The sequence below is a fragment of the Chanodichthys erythropterus genome, chromosome 6 (genome assembly GCF_024489055.1).
Source record: "Chanodichthys erythropterus isolate Z2021 chromosome 6, ASM2448905v1, whole genome shotgun sequence".
NCBI lineage: Eukaryota > Metazoa > Chordata > Actinopteri > Cypriniformes > Xenocyprididae > Chanodichthys > Chanodichthys erythropterus.
Window position 1 is genome coordinate 11,935,925 of NC_090226.1, and position 15,623 is coordinate 11,951,547.

A 15,623-nucleotide genomic window follows, 5' to 3' on the forward strand; every position below is an offset into this window, starting at 1 on the left:
TAACATGATATTTTTAGTGATATTTGTAAATTGTCTTTCTAAATGTTTCGTTAGCATGTTGCTAATGTACTGTTAAATGTGGTTAAAGTTACCATCGTTTCTTACTGTATTCACGGAGACAAGAGCCGTCGCTATTTTCATTTTTAAACACTTGCAGTCTGTATAATGCATAAACACAACTTCATTCTTTATAAATCTCTCCAACAGTGTAGCATTAGCCGTTAGCCACGGAGCATAGCCTCAAATTCTTTCAGAATCAAATGTAAACATCAAAATAAACACTGTACTTACACGATTAGACATGCTGCATGACGAACACTTTGTAAAGATTCATTTTGAGGGTTATATTAGCTGTGTGAATTTTTTTTTATGTTGTTTAAGGCAAGCGTGAGCTCTTGGGGTGTGGAGCACCAGATTTAAAGGGCCAGCAGCCCTGAATCGGCTCATTTATAATGATGCCCCAAAATAGGCAGTTAAAAAAATTAATTAAAACAAAATTAATGGGGTATTTTGAGCTGAAACTTCACAGACACATTCAGGGGGAACCTTAGACTTATATTAAGAACTTATAAAGTTCTAGGGCATCTTTAAATTATTATTATTACTAATATTATTATTATTTTATGTAATTGTTACATTTTTAATGTGGAATTTTTATTTTATTATTTTTTAATTTAGAATTTTTCCATGTTTAATTTATTATTTCTCATCTATATGCAATTTTAATAAATATAAAATATATGTAAAATAGGACATTGTAACTTAGACAGTCCTTAAAAGATTAGTTGAAAATGTTAGTTGATAATTTACTGACTGACATCCAGGATGTCCGTGACTTTAAGTCGAAAAGAAAAACATCCAGGATTTTTCTCCATATAGTGGACTTCAGTGGGGTTCACCGGGTAGAAGGTCCAAATTGCAGTTTCAGTGCAGCTTCAAAGGGCTCTACATGATCCCAGAAGAGGAATAAGGGTCTAGCGAAACGATTGTTCATTTTCTAAAAAAATAAAAATAAAACATTTATATACTTTTTAGCCACAAATGCTCATCTTGCACTAGCTCTGCAATCTGCCATGCATGACATAATCACGTTACATAGGTCACGCGAAGTGCTGATCCAGATCCAGATTGGAATTTTAACCCAACCCAAGGGCGTTCTTTACAAAAAAAGGTAAAACAACGATATCGGATGATTTTGAAGGGGGAGTTGGAGGGGAACTTTTGAAGTTGGAGGGGAAAATAAGGGGAAAAAATAGTTTTTCAGCCTAACATGGTACTTCCGCCTACGTCACCTGTGACCTTTCTAAAATAATGCGTGGCTGATCGCAGAGCAGTGCAAGACATGCATTTGTGGTTAAAAAGTATACAATGTTTTTTTTTTTTTTTTTTTAGAAAATGACCGATCATTTCGCTAGAGCTGCATTGAAACTGCAATTTGGACCTACAATCCGGTGAACCCACTGAAGTCCACTATATGGAGAAAAATCCTGGAATGTTTTCCTCAAAATCCTTAATTTCTTTTCAACTGAAGAAAGAAAGACATGAGCATCTTGGATGACATGGAATTTGTTGTGACTAGGCAATATTAGTATATTTGACAATAATTACTTAATCAACAGTATGTCTGAGATGGAATCAAATATGCAGGGAGCACACAGAAAATCCATCAACTACAGTAAGATGCACTAATTCTCACTGCAGTTATTTTTTTGAGTGATGATTGGGAACATTAGTAAGAGAACTCACCCACATTTATTGCCCATCCTCGATCCATTGCCAGCTTTCCAGCCTAGGTATTAAAGGAGAGAGAGAGAGAGAGAGAGAGAGAGAGAGAGAACAAGCTAGAATTTCCCCCTTTCCAGTCATCAATAAATTAACAGAAAAACAAAAATCTGCTCATGTGCCAGATAAATCAAAAGCAGAGTAACTTGGCGCTAAAGCTGAGGGAGGATACAACATTATCTGAACTTCTTTCATCTCTGATTACAAATCCTTTCAACTTCACACAGAAGTTCTGTGCATATATAGTCTACTAATGGCTTAAGAGGGGTTTAGTGTCTTTTTACAAAGCCTGCATATTTCGAATATTTAAACACACTCATTTTAGACATTTATTTCGGTTGTTAATGGTTTCCTCATATATTCTTTCCCTTATTCACTTATGTGTCTTCTTTCTTAGTTTTACTTTATTTCTGTTATTATCTCACATTAACATAGGGAAAATCCAATATATCGTACATATTTAATGGCAGTGGAATAACAGGAAATGGCTTTAAAATGGCGTTTCCATCTCAGCAAGTGTTATCCATTTGTCTATCACAGATAAGACCATCTCCCAAGAGTGGTGCATTCCAATGAGGTTTGCAATAAAAAGAAAACTTGATGCTGCTTTGTTGAAATAATAATCAGCTTTTCACTCGTCTTTCAAAATGAGACCAGATCGCATTTTCTTTTATCATTTCTTCTTGTCACAAGTAATCTAATTGCCTCCATGAGCCTTTGGAAGATCTGAGTACTTGGTAGAGGACTTAGTATCTGCAGTGGCTTCAAGAGTGGTATTGCCTCTATTAGTTTATTTTGAGGGGCAATTTCCATAAATGGTTTTTAATTTCTTTTTCCAGATTTTTTTTATATATATATATATATATATATACAAACTACCAGTCAAAAGTTTGGGGTCTGTAAAGTTAATATTTAGAAAGAAGTCTCTTCTGCTCACCAAGGATGCATTTATTTGATAAAAAATATAGTAACGACAGAACTACTGTGAAATATTATTACAATTATTGCTGCTTGATATTTTTGTGGAAACCATGATACTATTTCTGGAAGTATTCATTTCTTATAAAAAATAAATAAATTCTTACTGAATAAAAATACTTTATATATTTAAACAGAACATATAAAATGCAGTGACAAACAATACACCAACTTAAAGCACTGTATAATTAAAGCTATTTCATTTTGACTTTTGACAGCAATTCTTAAACTTTTCCTGGCGCGACCTTTTTAAAGACATCCATTTTTATCTTTACGAAAACAAACAATTAAATGAAAAATAGCAGAAACTATGCAATATTATTTCTGATTGGTGTTGTCCATCTATTACGGACACACTCTGAGATAATGACTAATGATAATTTTAGACAAGTTTAACTGCATCTAGAATTGATATACAACCAATACACTTATGAGACTCTCCTCTGAGTGCATTTAAAGCTACTTTCAGTCACTCGTGAAGTAGAGAGCTCCACACATGCACGAACACACACACACACACACACACACACACACACACACACACACACACACACACTGAACACACACACACACACACACTGAACACACACACACACACACACACACACACACACACACACACACACACTGCTCTTGAGCTCAATCCCCTGGCTGCAGCCAGTGCATGGCTTTGCATAAGGAGAAGGTTATCAGTGAGCCTGGAGCCCTGAGCTGTTCCTGGGAGGCACAGCTAAGCTCAACTCAGCTCTATCTTTCCTTTTTAACTTTCTCTTGCTCTCACTCTCTTTGGGGTTTCTACTGATAGGAGATCCATCAGTAAAACTGCATCAAAAGTTTGGGTCTGCAATCATTTCAATCAATTCAAGGACCAGAGTGCATATAAATTTACTCATGATTAATTTTATTCAAATCAACCAGTGCTCTCAATGAAACAGAAAACGCAACATGGAAAAAGTCTATACAAGCCTCAATAAAAGATGGATTTTTGTGCCAGTAGATCAGCTACTGTATGTACATAACATACTGTATACAAACACAACCGGATAAAAGTTTGGAATAATTACAGGGTTCTTAATGTTTTTTTCACCAAGACCACATTAAGTTGATCAAAACACAGTAAAAACAGTAATATTGTGAAATATTATTGCAATTTAAACTTTTTTCTATTTTAATAAATGAACTTATATGAAAAATGTCATTTATTCAGGTGAACAGTATGTGTGTGTGTACTGTATATACACTACCATTCAACAGCATGCGTGTGTATATACAGTACCGTGTCACATGATCCTTCAGAAATCATTCTATGCTGATTTGAAACATTTATTGTGTAAAATTGTACAAAATATTTGTGTACAATATTTCTTTTCAGGATTCTTTGATAAATAGAAAGTTAACGAACTTAGTAAAGAACAGTATTTATTTGAAATATACTCTTTTGTAACATTATAAATGTCTTTAATGTAACTTTTGATCGATTTAATACATCCTTGCTGAATAAAAGTATTAATTTCTTTAATTTATTAAAAATTTAAAAAATAAATAAAAATACTTACTGACCCAAAAAAAATGGTTTTGACTGTTTTCAACACTGATAATAAAAAGAAATATTTCTTGAGCAGAAAATCACCATATTAGAATTATATATTATATATAAAATGTGTGTGTGTGTGTGTGTGTGTATAGTGTATATGTGTGTATGTATGTGTAAACTGTTGTTCAGACTTTTGGTACAAACTGACAAATCTACATGTTTCATGTGTTTCATTTCACTCCCCAAGCAGTGTATCAGTATATAGTGAACACAAATTTGTGTACTAGCAATGCCTTCTAATTCATAAAATTAGAAGTCATTCATTCACATTGGCCCTGGGCCATCCTTATTTTTGAGGCACACCAAACGTATCCTCTTCAGATTCGATGCTATTTTTAGTCAAACTACCTAAATGACATCACGACCGCTCTGTGTGAAAAGCATCAATTTATATAAACATCCACCGCCACGTTCTGCATCTCAAAAATCATTTTCTACATCTCAACTGCACTATTTGTAACTGAAGCAGCGCTATTAAAGCTAAACAAAGTGTGCACATCTGATCTCATTCATAATCATCACATTAAGACTGATAACAAACAAATCCACAACAATAGAGCAGAGATTAATGATTCGAGTCTGCCCATTATGATAATTCCTCCCAAACGCCCACAATTACACAGTGGATGTTGTCTAACCTTGAACTTTCTTGTGCACTACCTAAGACGGGGACGGCCCGCACACACTCCCATGTTCCCCGAACCAGAACTACAGCTCCATCCAGCCTGTCGACTGCTGACTGAAATGGCAGTCAATTAGCAGGCCGTGAGAAGGGCTCAATGGGAGGTATAATTATGTTCTCGGGCTGAGAGGGACGTGTGGAGCACACTCATCGCGAGTTCGTCTGCCGCGCAGTGCGGTCTGTCAGAGCGCAGATGCACTGTGGAGAACACCTGGCATACTGCAAAGTAATTTACTGCAGTCTTTTACATTGCTGGAATAACAGGGATGATAGAAAGTCACACTAGGGAAGGACGTCCTCAAGATGGTACTGCTGGTAGAAGATTGACAATGACGTGACTTAAAGGAATATCCTGGGTTCAGCTCAATCAACAGCATTTATATCAATTGTTAATTTCCACTTGTCCATCCTTTTCTCTAAACAAAAATCAGGGTTACAGTGAGGCACTTACAATAGAAGTGATTGGGGCCAATCAGTAAACAATAAATTACTGTTTTAATGGTAACACTTTATAATAAGGTTTCATTAGCTAACATGAACTAAGAACGAACAATACTTCTACAGCATTTATTAATCTTAGTTAAAGGATTATTTCACTTTCAAATGAAAATTACCCCAAGATTTACTCACCCTCAAGCCATCCTAGGTGTATATGACTTTCTTCTTTCTGATGAACACAATCAGAGATATATTAATAAATATCCTGACGCATTCGAGCTTTATAATGGCAGTGAGTGAGATCAACGAGTATGAGCTGAAGAAAGTGCTTCCATCCACATCCATCCATCATAAACGTACTTCATGTGGCTCCGAGAGGTTAATAAAGTCCTTCTGAAGCGAAGCGATGCATTTGTGAAAAAAACAACCCATATTTAAGTTATGAAGTACAATATCTAGCTTCCGCCAGACCACCTTCTGTATTCAACTTTCAGTATTCAGAGTTCAAAAAGATTGCACTACGTCCTACGCCTTTCCTATTCAACTTACGGAAAAAATGTAACTGACGCGACGCCAGTTTACACTTTCTTCGTAAGTTGAATACGAAAGGCAGTCTGGAGGAAGCTAGATATTTCACTTCATAACTTGTTAAATATGGGTTTTTTTTTTTAATAAACACATCGCTTCACTTCAGAAGGAGTTTATTAATTCTGTCATTAATTACTCACCCTCATGTCGTTCCATCTTCGGAACACAAATTAAGATATTTTTGATAAATTCTGATGGCTCAGTGAGGCCTGCATCGCCAGCAATAACACTCCCTTTTTCAATGCCCAGAAAGCTACTAAAGATGTATTTAAAACAGTTCATGTGACTACAGTGGTTCAATCTTAATGTTTTGAAGCAACGAGAATACTTTTTGTGTGCCAAAAATAACAAAATAGTGACTTTAAATCAACAATATCTAGTGATGGCGGATTTCAAAACACTGCTTCATGAAGCTTCGAAGCTTTACGAATAGTTCAATAGTTCACGTGACTCTAGCAGTTTGATACGTGCTCCAAACCACTGATTCGAAACAAAAGATTCGTAATTAATGACAATTTTTGGGTGAACTAACCCTTTAAATTCTCAAAAAATGGCCTCCCAGTTTATTTAAACGCTTCTCTGTAACCTCAATTTTCACTTTTTTAAAGAAATAAACAAGTCAATACATTTTAGGGGTTATTAACATTATACAACAAATGTTTCAATTGTTTTGTAGATAATGTCATTAAATATATGTTTACTGTGTTCTCGTTTCCTAAACACAGTCTCTATTTCTTCAACAATTTTTGATTCTATTCAAAGCAACAGTAAATCATTTTGGGAAGCAACTGTTTCATTTGATTTGGAGTTTCAAAAAGACTGGCCCTGCCATTACCCAAGCATTGTGGCACTTTTTACGGACAAGCACTCACATGTTCCTGAGAAAAATGAAAAGCATTACTGTTATTACTGTAGATAAATACTGTGGATGCACTTTTTTTGTTTTGCCTTGTCTTGGTAGAGATACCAAATGATACCAAACCTCAGTTGTGTTCTAATTGTGTACTTATTGCTAAAATTTGAGCAAATAAAATATTTAAATACAACTACTTAAACATCAGAAAGCCTTTCCTACAGAGAAAACTGTCATGGGCTCAAGTGCACAAACATCCAAGCTGGTTATTAAGATCCAAAAACAGAAACTTCCTCTGAGAAATAAAACACTGAAAACTCATTAGGAATTAAAGTAGTACTCTCAGCCTTTATTTTCTTCTGCTTAACTCCAAAGCAGAAAAGCAGCAAGTAATGTGTCTGTTTCTATGATAGCTTCAAAAGAGGCTGTTAATGCGGTTGTTTTACCTGTGAGAAATTTCTCAGAGCGTTTCTATCACAGATGTTCAGAGCCTTTCCTACCGGCTGTTCCTCCCCAGGTTATTTCAACTTGTGCCAATGAAAGGCCCAAACTAGGCCCTCACAAACAACTTTCAGTCACCAAATGTTCCTATTTCCTAGTAAAACTTTGAACAATACTCCATGGAGCTGGAGCTTGAGCAAGATAATGACTCACTGTATAACATTCTCTGAGCAGTATAACACCTGCTGTTGTACAAACCCTACAGAAAAACAATCCAAAAGCAATAGGTACAGCATTTCTTTTTGACTTTGTGCTTCTCACTTGCAACAAAAACACAGCATTAGGAATAAGACCCTGTTACATCTCACATGAGATACTACTGGATAAACTGAAGGATTTTCTTTTGCCTTTTTATTTGATTTGTAGAGACGTGCAATCTATCATTCCCCCATTTGTATTGCATTGTTGCTGGACAATAAAAGGAAATCACTTGGGCAGCTATAAAACTTTAAAACCCTGAAAGATTTTTTTTTTTAATTCCTTTTGATGTCCTACAGGGGAATTTTATCCTTTTGCTGATCATTATAGTCCCACTGACCTGTGTTCTATTAAAAGCAGAAAAAAGCACCTTCTTCCCAAATTCACTAAAAATGTCTAAAAGAACATCTAATAAACATTTGCAAGCTACAGCATTGTGCAGGACTTTTTCATTTCCCAACTGTATTGACTATGTCTAAATCACCTGCCTATGACCGCAGGGTGTACAAGAGGTTTCTGTTAAACTCGGTTTTCCAAAACATATCATTTTTGTTTTATATTACTGTGTGTTGGGAAGCTATAAGAAAATTGCCATCAGAATCCTTCAGGATTTATTTTTATGAGGGAATGGAATACTGTACACTTTCCTTGAGGATTTTTTTTTTCCTCTTGTTTTTTTGACCAAAAGAAATACAGTATTTTTTATGGATCTCACAAGAAAAGTGTGACTGTTTGAGCAAATGAGTTGATTACCCATATCAGCTGAGGTCAAGAGTGTTTGACAAGAGACATAACAGTGCAGAATTATGATATGAAACTGTTTAATAAATCTGAATCCACAAGCCATTCCACTGTGCAAAGCTAATAAGTTTAGTATGAACATAAATTCCCTATTATATGTTTTAATCTCCACACTTACATTTCTGAGTGAAATGTATATTTGAAGCCTACCATGATGGTTCCTCCCGTTTGCGTTCGCAAAGGTTTCAGAACTTTGCGCTGCACCAGGAAGTTGGGCAGAAACAGGAGAGGTGGGATTTCTGTGATGGTGGCAACTACCAGAGACCACTGAGAGAAGAAGAAATCACATGCACATTAAGTAAACAATCCTGATACTAGAGTCTAAATTATAATTACAATGACTTCTAAATTATAATGAAAATATTGTGACAATTTTTCTTGGATACTGTAACAAATAAAATAAAAAAAGATCCCGTAAATATCAGAAATTAAATTGTGGATTGGACAGTAAATCAGGTTTCAAATCTAGCTTCTGGGAGTGGAATATATATGATACCGGTGATAATTTAGTGGAAATGCAAACTGGTGGCAAAATGTTAAAGCAGGATTATAGGCTGTACTAATGCATATTACAGAGTGAAAAAGTGTGAAGCAAGTACAAAAGATTCGGTCACAGTAGAACTCAGATACCTCTCTGGAGCCCTCCAAGATAGCGTTCTGCATGCATTAAGGGAAAGAGAGAATACATACACAGAGCCGATTTACAGGGTGACCAAGTAGTTGTACGATAAGCCTTCATAAGTGAGCAGAGAGCAGAGGGATTCAGCTACAGTAAGCGACCACTGAAGCAACACATGCATCAACAAATATTGATACGTCCGGGCTCGAAGGCCTATGAATTGAAAGGAAAGAAGCTTTACCCAAAAATGCTAATTATTTACTCACCCTGGCGTGACTCTAAATCCAAATGATTTCTCCATGAACACAAAATGAAAACGTTGAAGACGTCTTAAAATGGCATAAAATATTACACCATTGTTTCTTGAAAGGAATAGGTACAAATACTGATTTTACAATTAATCGTGATCTTCATTTGAACAATCTCAATTCTATGCCAGCGTTCCTGTATTGTTTTTCAGTGGCAACACACCTGCACTGAATCCACAGCCCTAAGGCAAAAGAAGTTCAATTTCATCCAAGCGTGCAGTCTCCGTTGAAATTGGTATGATAAAAAAGGCCATGCACCGCAAAACAACAACTTTTTTTCTTTTCAGTTGTCCTTTTGGCCTCACACAGTGACATACGGTTCAATTGTTGTACTTTGTTTCCACAAACAAATGACTCTTCATTCTTTTTAGTGAATCAAAAACAGCACAACCAGTGTAGTCTGATTCACGACCACATGACTCCTTTAATTTGATTTTTTATTTTTTTTAGTGAATTCAAACATACAACGCAATTAGATGGATTCATAACCAAATGACTCTTTTGAACCAGTTTCTGCAACATTCACCCTGTAATCCAATTCGTGAACAAATGAGTCTTATAAACCGCCTCTTTAAAGGTGCCCTAGAATCAAAAATTGAATTTACCTTGGCATAGTTGAATAACAAGAGTTTAGTACATAGAAATGACATACATTGAGTTTCAAACTCCATTGCTTCTACCTTCTTATGTAAATCTCAATTGTTTAAAAGACCTCTAAAAAACAGGCGAATCTCAACATAACACCAACTGTTACGTAACAGTCGGGATCATTAATATGTACGCCCCCAATATTTGCATATGCCAGCCCATGTTCAAGGCTTTAGACAAGGGCAGCCAGTATTAACGTCTGGATCTGTGCACAGCTGAATCATCAGACTAGGTAAGCAAGCAAGTACAATAGCGAAAAATGGCAGATGGAGCAATAATAACTGACATGATCCATGATAACATGATATTTTTAGTGATATTTGTGAATTGTATTTTTAAATGTTTCGTTAACATGTTGCTAATGTACTGTTAAATGTGGTTAAAGTTACCATCGGTTCTTACTGTATTCATGGAGACAAGAGCCGTCACTATTTTCATTTTTAAACACTTGCAGTCTGTATAATTCATAAACACAACTTCATTCTTTATAAATCTCTCCAACAGTGTGTAATGTTAGCTTTAGCCACGGAGCATAGCCTCAAACTCATTCAGAATCAAATGTAAACATCCAAATACATACTATACTCACATGATCCGACTCATGCATGCAGTATGCATGATGAACATCTTGTAAAGATGCATTTGAGGGTCATATTAACTGTGTGAACTTTGTAAATGCACTGTATTATAGTCGAGAGCTCGGGGGTGCAGGGAGCGCACAATTTAAAGGGGCCGCAGCCTGTATCGGTGCATAGTTAATGATGCCCCAAAACAGGCAGTTAAAAAAATTAATTAAAAAAAATCTATGGGGTATTTTGAGCTGAAACTTCACAGACACATTCAGGGGACACCTTAGACTTATTTTACATCTTGTAAAAACACTAAAGAATTATTAAAAGGTACTCACAAACTTTCTATACTTTTTCATTGGGAGTCTACAACTGAAATGTTTTATGTAATAATATTACTTTAATATATTTATTAATATTTTTACACACAAAATTTAAAGTTTACTTCATCTGGTAGTTTTTGGCTGAGTTGATTATTGTAGAGCTCACGGGTTTGGAACACCACCAGGATGAGTAAATAATTACATAATTTTCATCTATGTGTGAACTGCTCCTTTAAATCATCCTCACTGCACAGATTGCATGATAGGGCAGCTGACGCATGGGTGCATAAGAGATTCTTGGCAGACTGCAATCTTTGCAAAAGACTGCAAACTGATTGATTTGGATTGAAATAAAGGCCTGCTTTGAGTAATCCAGTGCAATTTGCTATTGTACACTTCCTCTGTGCATCACTGGCTCATTGCTGGTGAGATGAAATAGGAAGTCTAGATGTCTTTTTGATAAAGTAGGGAATGTCCACACAGTCACAATGGGGCTATAATAGATTAAAATTGATTCTTCTTTTGGCACTGATCTCATAGAAGGTCTACAATAAGTACATTTGCAGTTACTGCCAGCCAGTTTGAGGTAAAGGACAAACCGATTAGAAAATCAGAATGCTGCTTTTATAATTGACTATTTGTATTGCTTATAGTAACCTTTTGCCATCAGTATATGAAATTATGGGTGCCAGGAAAAGGTATGCCAGGGCATGGACACAGCAGACACTGCACCTCTACCTTGAGTCTGTTCAGGTAACGTGTAGTATGAACCACAAGAAGATCTGCCTCGCTGGCCTCCCGGGCTGGAACGATGATCTCATCGGTGATGAACTGCTCTTCTGGAAACAAATCAATGTATCATATGAAAGCAAAATGAATGTGAACATGAATATCTGACACTTGGAAAAAAAAAAAACAGCCGTGGGAGCTCAGCAAATTTTCTAGGAAGTGTAGACATTCTGTGTCGTTAAGTGAACTAATGAGGAAAAAGAGCTTGCGCTGCTGACTAGTTTATCTGAAGAGCTGCCAGAGTTACACTTTGCCCCTGACCTTGCAGCAGCAGCAGCTGAGAAGCCAACATCCTCTTACTCCTGTTCCCGAGGGGAGTTCAGCTTCCCTCATTATCTCTGCCTCACTGATTGCTCCTCTCTCTATCCTTCTCTACATCCCTTCACCTACAGTGTACTCCCCTCCATCCTTCATTTCTGCACTGACTTGCAGCTCTTTGATTCCCCAATTCATTTGTATTGTATTTCATAGATCACCTTACACACTGGTCAGAGTGCCTCTATGGCAAACTGCACCTGCAGTGGTGCTGCGCACCTTTCAAGAAGCGAATGACCTTGCCCCATTTGCCGGCATCAAAGGGATGCAGCTTTTCCAGACCCATGAAGGTGATGTTGTACTCTGGGGAATAGACAATAGGCAGGCATGACGCAGGGACTTCTGCGTAAAGTTCAGTTTGGTGGGAACTGTAGAAAGATGAATATGTAATGTAAATAATCACGCTCATGTGAGCATCAGGAATTATTTTTACAGCAATGACCATTTGAATGTACATTAGCCTTTATATTGCATTACATATGTGTAGTAGAAAATTACAGCACATAGTCAGCTGTGAACTTTTGGTAAACAATACCTACCTTTTCTTTCCTCCTGAATCTTCTTTTTTGGACATTGTGGCCACAGCATGTCAAATTTCAGCTTGAAACATAAAAAACAACAATATAAGTACAGAATAATCACTTTGTTTATGTAGGATTCTTTTTCTGTAAGCATTAAGTTTTTTATAGTTGCCATTTATATTATATATAAATGTATGATAATGGCAAGAACAATGTTGCTATTAATATTGCGGTTAATAATATGCATACATCGTATTTGATTTACTTTTTGTTGCATCAAGCTTTAACAAGTCCTAGCAAAACTACACATCCCAGGATGCTTTGCACGTATAGCGCAAGCGCGCTAGGAATTTGAAAGACGCAACTGAGCAGGAAATATTTTCGCTTTAGAATATCCTTCCAGAAGTCTCCAGATAAACAAAATGGACCTAACGCGACGTGTAAAATACTCGTTGCAAGATACAGCCGGACCCAACTTTACAAAGGCATTTTCTTTTTGACGTGCTTGGAAAAAAAATCGCTGTAAATGTGAAATCTGCACGACTCACCTGCCAGCCATTTTATATTTCTCTTATTTCTACGGTGAAATTATTCGTCGTCTAGCCGTTTATTATGGACAAAACACATTCAACCATCCTCTTAATGGATATTATTGTTGTTTCTCTTAAACATTTGCAGACAAGAGGATTGTGCGCATGTTTAATATAGTCTGCTTGTAGTTCCTCCCTTCCTGAAGGGCAGCTGCGCTCCTTACGCACGCGTTCCTCACTACGTCATTATGACAACAACCTAGCTGAACTCTAAACTTTCTAAAATTAGTTTTATACTAGTTTAAATTAAATGAAGACGTTAGAAAGTAATTCATAATTTATTATTACTCTATAAATAATAATAATAATTCAAATGGCATAATGTGAAAGATCATTTGCTTTTTTTATTAATCCCCTCAGAACCCAGATTTTACTTTACAAAATCTTATGAATGAATAAATAAATGTATCATGTATCAAATATTAATTATATTACTACAACATTAAATATAAAAACAATAATTTTAATATATTATAAATTATAAAACATAGCTACATTTTTCTCATCCTTACAAGTCTAATGCATTATATGCTTAGTTGCGCTTTATTTGATTTTTTTCTTCTTCTCAGAATAGACCCTCCAGTTGAGAATCTCTGACGTGTGCCAATTCAGCTGAGGACACCAAAACATGATGTTATTTAGAAATGAGCTGCCAGAAAAACGAATAGTCTAATTTTTAATCTATGCATTTGCATTGAGGCACGTAAGCATAATTCCAATAATTTCTGGAAGATAAAACTTGTACTTCACCTCATTTATTTCAGAGGGTAAACATGTCCCTTAGCCGCTGTCCCAAGAGTTAGGCTGTGGTTACTATAAATATCTTGTGTGATAATGACGTCATCACCCCGATGTCAGAGATGAAGCTGTATCTCTTACTCACTGGCTGTTTCCTTTCAGCTCAGAGTAACCCGTAAGTAAAAACCGTCATCCAGGCATTACGTAAGAGAGTACAATAGATAAAAGAGAATAGACGGCAGCGTGTGTGTCCCTGCCCGCATTGCTAGCAGTTTTATCAGTCTCCTAATTCCTTCACAGGCTGTGGTAATCTAAAGGCACCCACTGCTAGCATGTAATGTAATGGGTCTTTGCACTCCCTGCAAAGTACAGTCTCACTGTGGCTGCTCTTTGAAGCTGAGGCAGCCTATGGCATGGCCTGAGTAGCTTCTTTCTATAATGGAATATTTTTGCATAAATTGAGACTTCAGACTTGTCTGTTTTTTTATTTGAAGAAACAGAGAATATAGAAATATCTCCCCCTCTGCAATGAAAACCGACCTGGTCCTTAGGTGAATTTAATTATTACACCCCTGACCCCTTCATAATGCAGCCTGAAAACGGATTCATCTGCATTTCTCTCCAAAGCTGCACATTTCTCCCCCAATCAAACGGTTCTGTTGGTTATGTGAGACATCCTGTTTAGTCTCTCAAAGAATTCGTTCTCTCTCTAATTCACCTTAAAAAGAGTTTGATGAGTCATTCAAATATGCACATATTTGCCATTACTTCTTTGTGCACAGAAGCCAGAATTAAAGTCCTTGAGACTGAGTGACTTGCTTTTATAAATTAATGTTAAATGGTGTATTTAGACTAAACCTTTTAGGAGTTTTCTTGCATATCCACTAGTAGAATAGAGATTTCTTGAAAAAAGAAAGCACATTCTTCTGCAATCAACATAATTGACAAAAGGAACAAAGTTGTTTGCCTTCTTAAAGGAATATTTTATGTGAAAAGAAAGAAAGTTCTGGCATTTTTTGTTTCAAAACCCTGTTGTTATTTTTTTTCTTTGGAATACAAAGGGATCATTTTTGATGAAACTTTGACAGCTCTATTCCATACATTTCCGCATGACTCCAGAAAGACACATAAAGAACCACTAAAATATGCTGTTTGAAATCGCCCCCTACACTTATTCACTATTACCTACATTACCGAATAATATAGTCCACTAGAGTAAATGAAAACGAGTGAGCGAATTCGGACACTGAGTGTGCCGGATATTATGAAATTATGATATTATGCTGTACTCACATTGGACCAGCGCAGTTTGGAAAATGGATTGATGGATGATTCATCTGTGGGTGCCATCTTCTGGCGAGATGCGAGAATTCATTTGGCGCGCGACTCTAACAGTGTTATTGCGGTGCATTGTGGGATTGAATGAGTGCACTCGATAACGTCCACTATGGTTTTAGGTACACCTACAAATGAGTAAATGAAAACGAGCGAGCTAATTCGGACACTGAGTGTGCTGGATATTATGAAATTATGATATTATGCTGTACTCACATTGGACCAGCGCAGTTTGGAAAATGGATGGATGGATGATTCATCTGTGGGCGCCATCTTCTGGTGAGACGCGAGAATTCAATCGATGCATGACTCTCACAGTGCATTATGGATATTCTCTAGCCATTGAGCGTACATGAGTTGTATACTCATTATTGTGGTGCATTGTGGGATTGAATGAGTGCACTCAATAACGTTCACTATGGTATCGGACACCCGTACAAATGGCTGTGCCCT

At 36.4% G+C, this 15,623-nt stretch overlaps 1 protein-coding gene across 2 annotated transcripts in view; it reads right to left on the reverse strand.

Moving 5' to 3' along the window:
* The window catches only part of hdac11 (histone deacetylase 11), a 34,018-nt gene extending 20,756 nt beyond the window's left edge, over positions 1 to 13,262 (reverse strand). Inside the window, exons 1-6 of one of the 2 annotated variants that reach the window (XM_067388050.1) lie at positions 13,056 to 13,262; positions 12,526 to 12,586; positions 12,206 to 12,354; positions 11,621 to 11,718; positions 8,566 to 8,682; positions 1,747 to 1,789 (exon numbers count right to left, since the gene is read on the reverse strand). In XM_067388050.1, coding sequence (XP_067244151.1) covers positions 1,747 to 1,789; positions 8,566 to 8,682; positions 11,621 to 11,718; positions 12,206 to 12,354; positions 12,526 to 12,560 — 442 coding nt within the window. In that variant the 5' untranslated portion in view covers positions 12,561 to 12,586; positions 13,056 to 13,262. Of the gene's footprint in view, positions 1 to 1,746; positions 1,790 to 8,565; positions 8,683 to 11,620; positions 11,722 to 12,205; positions 12,355 to 12,525; positions 12,587 to 13,055 lie in introns of both variants that reach the window. The other variant, XM_067388049.1, reaches the window with a different exon arrangement.
* Positions 13,263 to 15,623: the final 2,361 nt, after the last annotated feature.